The sequence below is a fragment of the Juglans microcarpa x Juglans regia genome, chromosome 3S (assembly GCF_004785595.1).
Source record: "Juglans microcarpa x Juglans regia isolate MS1-56 chromosome 3S, Jm3101_v1.0, whole genome shotgun sequence".
In the NCBI taxonomy this organism is placed as follows: Eukaryota; Viridiplantae; Streptophyta; class Magnoliopsida; order Fagales; family Juglandaceae; genus Juglans; species Juglans microcarpa x Juglans regia.
In genome coordinates this window covers 27,514,138-27,526,184 of record NC_054599.1, presented here as the reverse complement: position 1 = coordinate 27,526,184, position 12,047 = coordinate 27,514,138, and the positions used below count along the sequence as shown (strand labels likewise).

General features: G+C 39.2%; 1 protein-coding gene and 1 pseudogene across 1 annotated transcript; one reads left to right on the top strand and one right to left on the bottom strand.

Moving 5' to 3' along the window:
* Positions 1-782: 782 nt before the first annotated feature.
* LOC121257596 (protein FAR1-RELATED SEQUENCE 11) lies at positions 783-9,021 on the top strand. The gene is made up of 4 exons (XM_041158675.1): positions 783-942; positions 2,303-3,323; positions 4,162-4,605; positions 8,067-9,021. The coding sequence occupies exons 2-4, from the start codon at positions 2,346-2,348 to the stop codon at positions 8,682-8,684; spliced, it is 2,040 nt and encodes a 679-aa protein (XP_041014609.1). The 5' UTR covers positions 783-942; positions 2,303-2,345; the 3' UTR covers positions 8,685-9,021.
* Positions 9,022-9,566: 545 nt separating this feature from the next.
* Positions 9,567-11,750, bottom strand: LOC121257597 (annotated as a pseudogene).
* Positions 11,751-12,047: the final 297 nt, after the last annotated feature.

Below are 12,047 nucleotides of genomic sequence, written 5' to 3'. Positions count from 1 at the left end.
TACAGACAATGTAGTTTTGTAAGCAAAAATTTCCAAATTTTCAACCAATCTTTCCAGATGATTGCCGTATCCAGAATAGTCAAACCTGCACAGAATTACCCACTGAAATGCTTCTCAAACAAATGTAAATGACATAAAAGGAAGGCAGAATATTATAAAAACATACCCACGAAAACAATAGCTCAGAGTATTATAATTGTAACATATACCCAAAGCCCAACACTCTCATCGTTTGGAACATCAGGTGTCAAGAACTTCATTGAATCTTTACTCACCAGTAAAAGACATATACATGAGAATGTGTGAAGAACAACAGAAAATTAAAGCTAAAAGAAGAGAAACAAATACTCAACGTGGCAGGGGAAGAAGCAGATCTGGATATCAAGGGGAATCCCTCGTCGACGGCGGCTTAGATGCGGAATGTGTGACAAACGCCAACCGCAACAACTGGTTCTTCAATTCACGGCGGCGACGACGATGACAGACGAAATCCTTCCGAGGATGGGTCTCTGGGTTCAGCTCAAGCTTCGGCTTGATTTTGGTTCCGTTTCTCTCCCATTATGCACATTTCATTCATTTTTTGCCTTTTTTTTATATATAATAAAATATAAGTTGACCTGGCACTGCCACATCAGCAGGTTCTGTTCCGGTTTCGCACAGGCAGTTGCATATAGCAGAATTGTATTAATAATGATAAGCATCCTCTAAAAAAAAATAATAATTATGATGATAAGCAATAATAATGCGTATGTTTGGGCATGCAAATTATTAAGTCCTAAAATCGAACAAGAGCACTGTTTGGGAACAAAGAAGGCGTCAGATAGTAAAGTGCGCACGGAGTATATAAAGTCTCCCGTCACCTCCAGCGCATTTTAGGGCAAGTCCCCGAAAACACCCGGCTTCTCAATCTACACATGGAATCCTTGACAATTGACATGAATGGTACCCTCTCTCTCTCTCTCTCTCTCTCTCTCTCTCTCTCTCTGTATGTAATTTTCATTATTTTTAATCTGGAGTAAAACGTGCAGACAGTGACTCTTAAATGAAAGGAGATCGTGTTCGAGTGATTTAATCGTGGCTGACGACAAAAACCCATTGTGAATTTTCCATTTTTCGATAATGGGCTATCCTCAATTTTGCAGTATGTTTGGGAAATGCGATTGAATTGAGCTGTCTATATGTGCAAGCATGTGGTTGTCTATATGTGTGTAGTTGTTTGCAATGAAATCATAAACAGGGAAAGAAGCTTAAAATGATTGAGATTCCGAGGTTGTTTGGAGAAATATGATTTGGGTGTATGGTGCTTTGGATGAATATGATTGAATTTTAACACAAAATTAGAAAATGGTTTGTACTTTGTAAGACTTTCATTGACTGGTAGAGATTATGCAAAATCAAACAATGCCTGTGAAAAAAAGAGCTAGTGATGTGATCTAATTAAATACGAGGAAACGTGGAAAAAGATTTGATACGAGTTTTGTATTTTGGGACAGATAATCATGCATTTGAACTGCGTTAGGTGTTTTCTTGAGAAAAACCTGGGCATGCAACAAAATTTTTGAGATAGAATTGAACATAAATTAAAACACGGGAATAGCATTCGTAATGATCATTTTGTATTATGGCCTTTCTTTCCAAATTCCAAAGTTTAACTGTGAGGGGGAGTTTGACTTGAATTAAACATGAGCTCTATAGTAACATTTACCAAAATTTTCAAATTTTGATAATCAACATAAACTCTATTTAGGGACCCATCTAAGCTACTTGGGAGATTCCTGTAAAATCCTTTCAGGAGATGTATCAAAGCTTGTTTCATATCCCTGTAAAATCATCTAAGCAACATTAATTTTGCTAACTTTTTTCTTCTACATTTTTATAGAATTTTACAAATTTTATGTATTCTAAAATGATATTTGAGTTGATTATTAAATAATTATCCCCATGGTTGCTATTTTTTCTATTATTTTCTTTGTGCTAAGTTTTGACCAGCATTTAGACTAGTTTTTTTCTTTTTTGATAGGTAATCATAGAAATTTTATTAATAGAAAAACCCAAGTACACAGGTAGTATACATGAAAAACACAAGAAAAAAAACTAGTTGGCATTTATTATTCTTACATTTACACTTGTGTCCTTTTAATTTGTTATGAAATTAAATTAATTTTATGCCCCTTTTGTTTGTTTGTTTTTTTTTTTTTAATCTTTTGTGAAAAAATATAGTCCATCTGTTGGGACTTAGTCCCCTAATGGTTTTTCTTTCTTTCTTTCTTTCTTTCTTTTTATTTTTTTATTTTTTTTATAGACATAGGGTCTTAGGTTGGCCTTGGGTGGGTTAATGAGAAAGTATGTCTGAAGAGGCTGGACCGATGTTGGTGGTGTATGATGATCCCTCAGATCAAAGATCTTTGTCCCTGGATGATAGCAGTAGCACAGAGGAATCACCTGATGAAACCAGGCTTTCCTTAGAAACCACTAATGATGCAATTCCATTCATTGGGCAAAGATTTGCTACTCATGATGCTGCTTATGAATTTTATAGTGAATTTGCAAAGCGATGCGGCTTCTCAATCCGGCGCCATCGTACAGAGGGAAAGGATGGGATTGGAAAAGGACTTACGAGACGGTACTTTGTGTGCCACCGTGCTGGCAACACCCCTATTAAAACCTCGAGTGAAAGTAAACCTCAAAGAAACCGTAAATCCTCAAGGTGTGGATGTCAAGCATACTTGCGGATAAGCAAGACAACAGAATTAGGGGCACCAGAATGGCGTGTCACAGGTTTTGCAAATCACCATAATCATGAGCTCTTAGAACCAAATCAAGTTCGTTTCCTTCCTGCATACCGGACCATATCAGATACAGACAAGGGCAGAATCCTTATGTTTGCCAAAACAGGCATCTCTGTGCACCAGATGATGAGACTTATGGAGCTTGAGAAGTGTGTAGAGCCTGGATATTTACCCTTCACTGAAAAGGATGTGAGGAATTTACTCCAATCGTTTAGGAAATTAGATCCAGAAGAGGAGAGTATAGACTTGTTAAGAATGTGCAGAAACATTAAGGAGAAAGACCCCAACTTCAGATTTGAGTATACGCTTGATTCAAACCACAGGTTAGAGAACATTGCATGGTCATATGCGTCATCGGTTCATTCATATGAGATATTTGGTGATGCGGTTGTGTTTGATACAACACATCGCCTGACTGCATTTGACATGCCTCTGGGGATTTGGGTCGGAATGAATAATTACAGTATGCCTTGCTTCTTTGGCTGCGTCCTTTTGCATGAGGAAAATCTGAGGTCGTTTTCGTGGGCATTGAAGGTAATGGCATGAAAAATAATTGTTTTTTTTTTCCAACTAATCTGTCAAATTATATTGTACATTTGACTGCAATTAATCTCAATCAGACAACTCACTCGATTTCTTTTCTCTATGTGACATAAACAAAAGCAAAAGAGACATTGATGCATAGAAACATAGGCATTGAAAATTATACAGGTGGATGTTAAGATAGCATCAGGGAGTAGCTAATGTGGCAGATGATTAGATATTATTGGCCAGTCAGGTTCTGGACCTTGCACAAAATAATGTTGGTTAAGTGATTCAGTTTCAATATGTTAATTGGGGGTTAATATTCTCGATGTTACAACCTTAAATGTTGGGAAACAGGCCAGACTTCCACTGAGAATGTACATGTCAGATTTGTAGTAGTAAATTTGTATGAGATCAGGCTCTCTTTTCCCCCTGTAAATGCAGATGGAGCACCTCCTGGTATTGTTCAGGATTTTTTTTTCTATAGGTTAAAAGAAATTTATTAAACCAAGTAATTAGGCATAGCCCAAGTACACAGGGAGTATACAAGAGAGAACACCTAATTACAAGTTAGGAACTAGAAAAAGCAACAATGAAATCATGAAAACAGGCCCCATCAAGTACAATAGCAGATGCCCAAAGAAATATTATATGGAAGAAAAAGTCTCTAACCTCTCCCAACAAGCATTCTCTATCTTCAAAACTACGGCCGTTCCAAAAGTTTTATTTAGGACTCTCATCTGTTTATGAATAATCTATTGCACATTCACACGTATTTTTCTTCTAAAATGCTACACTGCTCTTAATTTGATATTGGCATTTTTGTTTTGTATTGTACATATGGAAGGCATTCTTGAGGTTCATGAATGGGAAGGCTCCACAAACAATTTTAACTGACCAAAATATGTGTCTCAAAGAAGCAATAACCATGGAAATGACTACGACTAAGCATGCTCTTTGCATATGGATGATTGTGGCAAAGTTTCCATCCTGGTTCAATGCTGTACTGGGAGAACGGTACAACGAATGGAAGGCAGACTTCTTTCAACTCTATAATCTGGAGACAGTTGATGATTTTGAACTCGGGTGGAGTGACATGGTAAATTCTTTCGGGTTGCACACTAACAGGCATATAGCCAATTTGTATGGGTTACGCTCACTTTGGGCATTACCATTCTTGAGAAGCCATTTCTTTGCTGGAATGACTACAACTGGCCAGTCAAAGACGATTAATGCTTTCATTCAAAGATTTTTGAGTGCACAGACCCGGCTTGCACACTTTGTAGAACAAGTATGCCATTCTCGTTTACTATTTCTGTTTAATCAGATAAGCATATTATTATTTACTGTTGTTTTCTATTATATCTTACATCATGATTTTTTTTTTTTTTTCGCAAGTATTCTTAAGTGATGACCCATGATTGCTCAGTGTAATTGGTACCATGTTGTACATTTTAGTCAGTATCATTTAAAGGTCTTGGGCTGCTAACAGTGAGGACTAGCCTCAGAATATTAGGATATAACATTTCTCTGTTTTTTGTGTATATAAAATTTTTGGGGCTTGGCAGCCTGTTTCACCTTGGGCATGCTGAGAATGTGTCGGGGATTTTTCAAGACTGGCCTTTTTATGTTCAAAAGCTTTTGCCCCCACCCCTCCCCGTCTTTCTCTGTCACACCATAAAGAGAGAGGAAGGAAAAGTTATTAATACTAACCCAGCAAGCCTTTTCTGGTCCAGTAATCATTAATCTATGCCTTGTTTTGGTCAATTATTTTTGTGACTTTTTGTATCTGAAGATGCCAAAACATAAAGACATGTCAAACAGGCAGATTGTATTGGATGCACTATGGTGAGGAGTGGAAATACTCTGCCATTCACAGAAGGTTGTTAAATGGTGATTATACCGGTATTGAGATATGCAGGACATGATTACTGAAAATAAAATCACTGAAATAAAGGGCTTTTGAATTTCTTTTTCTTTTTTTTATGTTCTTTTTTTTTATAGGTAAACGATAGTATTAATAAGAATAGGCATAGCCCAAGTATACAAGAAGTTATACTAAAGGTAAGACCTATCTAAGTTGCTGTAAAAGAAACAAGAAAATCATGTACGTTTAGGCCATTAAAATCTACAGCTATAGCCCAAAGAAGTAAGGTGCAGAAAAATAAAGCTCGAAGCTCCTCTAAGGTCCGCTCCTTATCTTCGAATGTCCGCTCGTTACGCACTCGCCATATACACCACATAATGCAGCTAGGAATCATCTTCCACACAACTTTGATTTGTGGAACTCCACCCGATATTATCCAACTAGCCAATAATTCCACCACTATAGCAGGCATCACCCAGTTTAACCCTATACAACTGAACACTTCGCTCCACATGGCTCTAGCTGTCTCGCAATGTAGCAGAAGATGATCCACTGTCTCCCCAGCTTTCTTACACATACAACACCAATCAGGAATAATTACCCTACGCTTTCGTAGATTGTCGGTAGTCAAAATCTTACCCAGGGCCGCTGTCCAAGTGAAGAAAAGTGTCTTGGAAGGTGCCTTATTCTTCCATAGTTTTCTCCAAGGGAAATGAGTATTTGGAAGTAAGGTAAGGGACTTATAGAAGGAACGCACCAAGAAGATACCTTTCCTGCTGGTGTCCACCACAGCTTATCACCACACCTTCCATTCAGTTTCGTAGTATACACTAAACTGAAAAAAGCCTCGAAACTGTCTAGTTCCCAATCTTGGGCTGCTCTATTAAAGAATATATTCCATTGGACTTGGTCCCCTGAACAATCCATGAGATTCGCCACCGAAGCTTCTTGGTCACGTGTCACTCGGAAAACCAAAGGGAACGAGTCCATGAGTGCCTCTTCCCCACACCAAATGTCCCTCCAAAATTTTAAACGAGTACCCTCCCCTACCATAAATTTAGTATATCGAGAAAACACCCCCCACCCTCGTCTTATGTATTTCCAAACCCCCACACCATAAGACCCATTCCCTTCACTAGAACACCAACCCCCCCATCCCCTACCATATTTGCAATCAACCACAAGTTTCTAGAGAGCTTCCGATTCCATATTGTACGTCCAAAGTCATTTCCCAAGAAGTGCCCGGTTAAATATTCTCAAATTCTTTATCCCCAACCCACCAGAGGAAATTGGTCTACACACCTTATCCCAACTGACTAGGTGGAACTTGAATTCATCTCCCAATCTACTCCATAGAAAGTCACGATATAGTTTTTCAATCCTCGCCACCACACAAGCTAGAATTGGAAATAAAGACAGAAAATATGTTGGTAAGTTAGAAAGAGTGCTCTTGATAAGGGTCACCCGGCCTCCTTTCGACAGATACAATCCCTTCCACCCTGCCAATCTTCATTCTATTTTCTCAATAACTATATCCCAACTACCACTAACTCGGATTTATCAAAATTCCTTCTTAGCCTTGACGCTACTTCAAAACAAAAGAGAAGCTCCTTCAAAGCCCGAAGTTGGTCTTGCTCTGCTTTGCAGAAGATTAGTGTGTCATCTGCAAATAATAGGTGTGAAACCAAGATCAAGCCCCTATTCGGATCACCCAATAAGAATCCGGACAAAAACCCATGACTGACCACCGCCGATAACATCCTACTCAAAGCCTTCGTGATGATAACAAATAAAAGGGGGGACAAGGGATCTCCCAGTCTTAGACCTAGTGAGCTATTGAAAAAGCCCTCTGGGTTGCCACTGATTAAAACTGAAAATCTTGCCGTTGAAATGCACCATCTGATCCACCTACACCATTTCTCCCCAAAGCCACATCTCTTCAATAAATACAAGAGAAAGTCTCAATTTACATGATCATATGCCTTCTCCATATCTAGTTTACAGATAATTCCTGTAATACCAGACTTTAATCTACTATCCAGATATTCATTGGCAATTAGGACAGAATCTAGAATTTGACGACCCCTTACAAAAGCATTTTGTGGCTTTGAGATTATCTTACCAACGATCATCCCTAGCCTGTTTGCAACCACCTTAGAAATAATTTTGTATACCCCATTTATGAGGCTAATGGGCCTAAAGTCCTTCACTTCCAATGCACTAGTCTTCTCCGGGATCAAAACAAGAAATGTAGCATTCAGACTTTTCTTGAACTACCCCGCCATAAATAATTCCTGGAACACATTCATAATGTCTTCTTTCTCAACCTCCCAACAAGTTTGGAAGAAACCCAGTGAAAAGCCGTCTGGACCTAGTGCTTTATCTTTTGCCATTCCTCTGACCACTTCATACACCTCCTCTTCCTCAAAAGATCTTTCCAACCAAGACGCTGTTTGTGGCTCAATAGAATCAAAACCAAGTCAATCTAATTTTGGCCTCCACCATTTTGTTTATGTTCTTTTGGTTAAATTTTTGCCCTAGTGCTGGTATTTGAAGGAAGAAAAGAGAGAATGTTGACATGTGCCTGGAAAAAAAGCCATATATAAAATTTGATGATAATGAGTCGTGCTAATAAGAAAAACTAATCTCTTTAATATAGTATTGCAAAATGAAGAAAACTTGAGCACAATAAAGTCTTTGGCCAAAAATATTGAAGAAAGAAAAGTAACTAATGGGCAATTTTGACCTAGTACCTGGCCAAAGAAGTAAATGGGGCAAGTGGTGTGGGGATTTGGAATCTGCAACTGGGTAGTACAGTCTTCCTATGTTTTACTTTAATTTGCAATAAAAGTCTTCCTATGTTTTACTTTAATTTGCACTGGCAGGTTGCAGTTGTCGTAGATTTTAAAGATCAAACTGGAGAACAACAAACAATGCAACAGAATCTCCAAAATATATGCCTGAAAACAGGGGCCCCCATGGAATCCCATGCTGCCGCGATGCTGACTCCTTTTGCCTTCTCTAAGCTACAAGAACAACTTGTTCTGGCTGCCCACTATGCATCTTTTCACGTAGATGATGGTTTTCTAGTGAGACACCACACAAAAACTGAGGGTGGTCGGAAAGTATATTGGGTTCCACAGGAAGGCATCATAAGTTGCAGTTGCCATCATTTCGAGTTCTCGGGAATTCTTTGTCGGCATGCCCTTCGAGTTCTCTCAACAGGAAATTGCTTTCAGATTCCAGATAGGTACCTTCCCGTCCGTTGGCGCCGGATCAGCACACCTTCTGCAAAGCTCCTTCAGAGTACTCCAAGTGATCATGCTGAAAGAATACAGTTTCTGCAGAGTATGGTATCAACTCTGGTAACGGAATCTACAAAGTCCAAGGAGCGGCTAGATGTTGCAATTGAGCAAGTTTCCATTGTTTTATCACGTGTAAGAGAGCAGCCAGTTTCATTACAAGGTATGAGAGATGTTTCCTCCATTCACAGGAGCTTTTGAGATAATACTATTTTGAAAAATATCTGTCTTGAATTCTCACGGAAAGGGGAAGGTAACATGCCAAAATTGGCCCCAAAAGAAAAGAGGAAAAAAGATTCAGGGGGTTTTCTAAAGGAAGATTATGGGAGGAAAACCGCTTTCTACAAAGGCTTGGAGCTAGCGTGTGGGATGGCAGTCTTTGCATGACATTTTGGTAGTTTTGGTGCATGCAAAATATTTTATACTAGTTGTCCTCTTTTGTAGACATCATCATAAATGCCTGTACATATGGATCATCTGTTTCGGTTGAGTTCCAATATGTACAAAAGTATATAGAAGTATAACTTTTTTTACTGTATGCATACTGATGTGTTTGCGGTTGAGTAGATTAGATCATTTTGGCATTCAGGATGGGAGACGAGATGTTTGTAGAGGCAGTGGTATGTTTAGAAGCAAGTGGAGGATTAATTTGATGATAGCTCTGTGTCTTTCATAACGTGGCCATCATTCAGTCATATATCTGTTTGTTGTCTTACGATGGTTCACAGTTGACTAACAATTGTGGGAAAAGGAAAGGCAAAGCACGAGTAATTTGAACTCTGACTGCGGCGCGGGGGCGTGGGGTTAGGAGGTTATGCAATGGAGCTGGATGTTTCTTCCTTAAATTGAGTTTCGTTAATTTGACTGAGAAACTGGGTTTCTCCCTTGAATTGAATTCCCTTGCACTTTCGATCGAGGTTTTGCTGCCGACAACGTATTTCACACAGGTCTTTTTGGCCATCTAGATTTTATTGCTTCTTTTGAATCGTGATCAGAGGCTTTATCGCATAGAGTTGTGATTGAGTGAATGGTGGTTGTAAATTTGTTCTACTTGCACCTGTTTCATATTTAGATTATCCGACTCCCAAAATCATGGGGCATGGTTCTGAGGGCTATCCTCTCGTAGGGCTGATTGTGGATGTTTTTCCAAATTAAGTAGGGAAAGGGAAAGGGTAGAACCCCAAAAAAAGAGGGGATGTCAGTTACTGAACTGAAGAGCGGAATCTGAAAGCAACAACGACGACATGACATCCAAAACTTCCACATATTAACTTTATCCGATTAAATGCGTTCCAAACCTGTCATTTGCATTGGCCAAAGATGATTTTACCTTTTCACTAATTAAATTGGCTGCACCAGTACTGCAGCTTCTGTTGGGCTGGAACGGAGAAAGAGAGATCTCTTGGAGCAAAATGCGTGGACTTGATTGCAACAATTAGAATCTCGGAAAGTTTTGACATGAGCTTTGCTAAAATTAGAAACTTGATGAGAGTGCAAAATTCAAAGCAAAAGCTTGATATCGTCCAAGGAAAAAATTAAAATGCTCTAGGAAAACAACTGACAAACTTGGCAACCTAGCTCTCTCTACTTTAGAGCTGTACATTCAAATCAGTCTACACTTTCACTCTATAAATCTACGTCTTTCTCCAAATGATCTGGCCCAAACTTCAACATGTAACACGGGATCTAACAGTAATCCAAATCTCCGATGAAGCTAACTCACTCCCTGTCTGCTCTCTTCTTGCTATTTTGTTTCTCTCACCACAACAACACAAAGACCGTGAGAATGCATTTTTGCTTCGGAAAGTGTTTGCATTACCGCTCTCTGAATCATAAATCCCAAAGTCGAAGATACTTGCTGGAGAGTATGTTGGTTCCGGCCTTGTATGTGTCCTCGTTGAATTCCTAGAAACAAATGGATGCTTAAGCAACTTCTCAGCTGTCCACCTTCTTTCGGGCTCTCTCTCCAAGCACTTGGCCAAAAAATCCAACCCCTCCTTTGAGAACTGGGTTGGAAATTGAGGTGTCACATCGCTGCATGCAATCTTTAGAACTGCGGCCATTGGATTAAAGAGCTCATCATCCCAAGGAGGCCTGCCGGTTGCCATTTCAATCACCGTGCATCCCAATGACCAAATATCCGAAGCAAAATCCAATCCTTCATTTCTCATAACTTCAGAAGCCAAGCCATCCACAATGGAGTCCCACTCATAGATTGCCTTGAACGCGCTGCTAGACCCCTATTACCCATAAATCCCTCCAACCTCTTTGCACAACCAAAATCGGCCAATTTGACATCCCTAGATGAACCCAAAAGCACATTCTTGCTCTTAAGATCACAATCCATGATTCCACTCTCATGAAGATACTTAAATACCAAGAAGAATCTCTCTTGTATACAACTTAATCACCTTTTCTTCTAGTGCCCCACCAAATTTTTCTGCCACATCTGACAAACTACCCCCTGCCATGTACTCCATAAAGACATTGAGTTTGTGTCCACCATTTGATCCACTCGTGAAATCCATCCCTATACACCGGACAATATACCTAGAATTCAAACTCTGGAGGATTTTAGCCTCATTCTCTAATGCCTTCAATCTAGCCCCAGACTGCGAAGATTTCACAACAAAAAGTCCTCCAGTGGCTTTGCTCATGGCCAAGTGGACATTGCCAAAAGACCCTGATCCAACCAACTTCCCCTGCACCCATTCATCAGAGTGAAGAGTAGTGCATTGACAATCTCTGCCCATCTTTTCTGCTCTTTCCATTATGGAAAAATGGGGTGTATAAATCTACCTTTTCAGTTCTGACGGCGCCAAAACCCAACTCATAATATGAAAATCCGGGTCCTTCAAGATGCATGCATAACCGAAAATATTTCCATTGTGAGTTAAAGTAGAACGAAATGATGAGGGCTATTTACAGAGGACTCAAAATTACCATAAGCAAAAAGATAACATGTTAATCAAATTTTGTTTACAGTAGCCGCAATGAAATCATATGAAAACAATGACATTTGCCAAGAACTGGGGGGAGGGGGGGAATATAGGGTGTCACTAAAGAAACTAGAAAAATACCAAGTCTTGAGATTTTAGCACAGACGATTTGATGAGGCTGGGAATCTTGTATTAGAGCGGTTTTCCCATTAATCGGAAAACCGCCCTCACTACTGCAAAATAGATCTCCTCACAAAACAGGAGTCTTATGTTTATTTATAAATGTTTGGTCTTTTGCTGGGAAGAATAAGTTTGAAAGATGGGAAAGCGGGAGAGAGGGGGTAGGGGTTATAATAAGCAGAGGAGCTTATTTAGGGGAAGGAAACGGTTGATGGTCCTATGCTTGTGGATGTCTTGGTTGGCTGAAATTCTCTTCTGTTAGTTTTAATTTGTGGTTGTGTTACAAGCAGTAATTTTGTAATTTACTAATGATACAAACACCGTGGGCCTTCTATTTCTGAAATAGACGCGCAGTTGATAAGAATCAAGACAAGAAATAACTATTTAACAATAAAGTCACTTTATAAATAAATATTAATATTTCTTAAATATTTTTCATAACCGC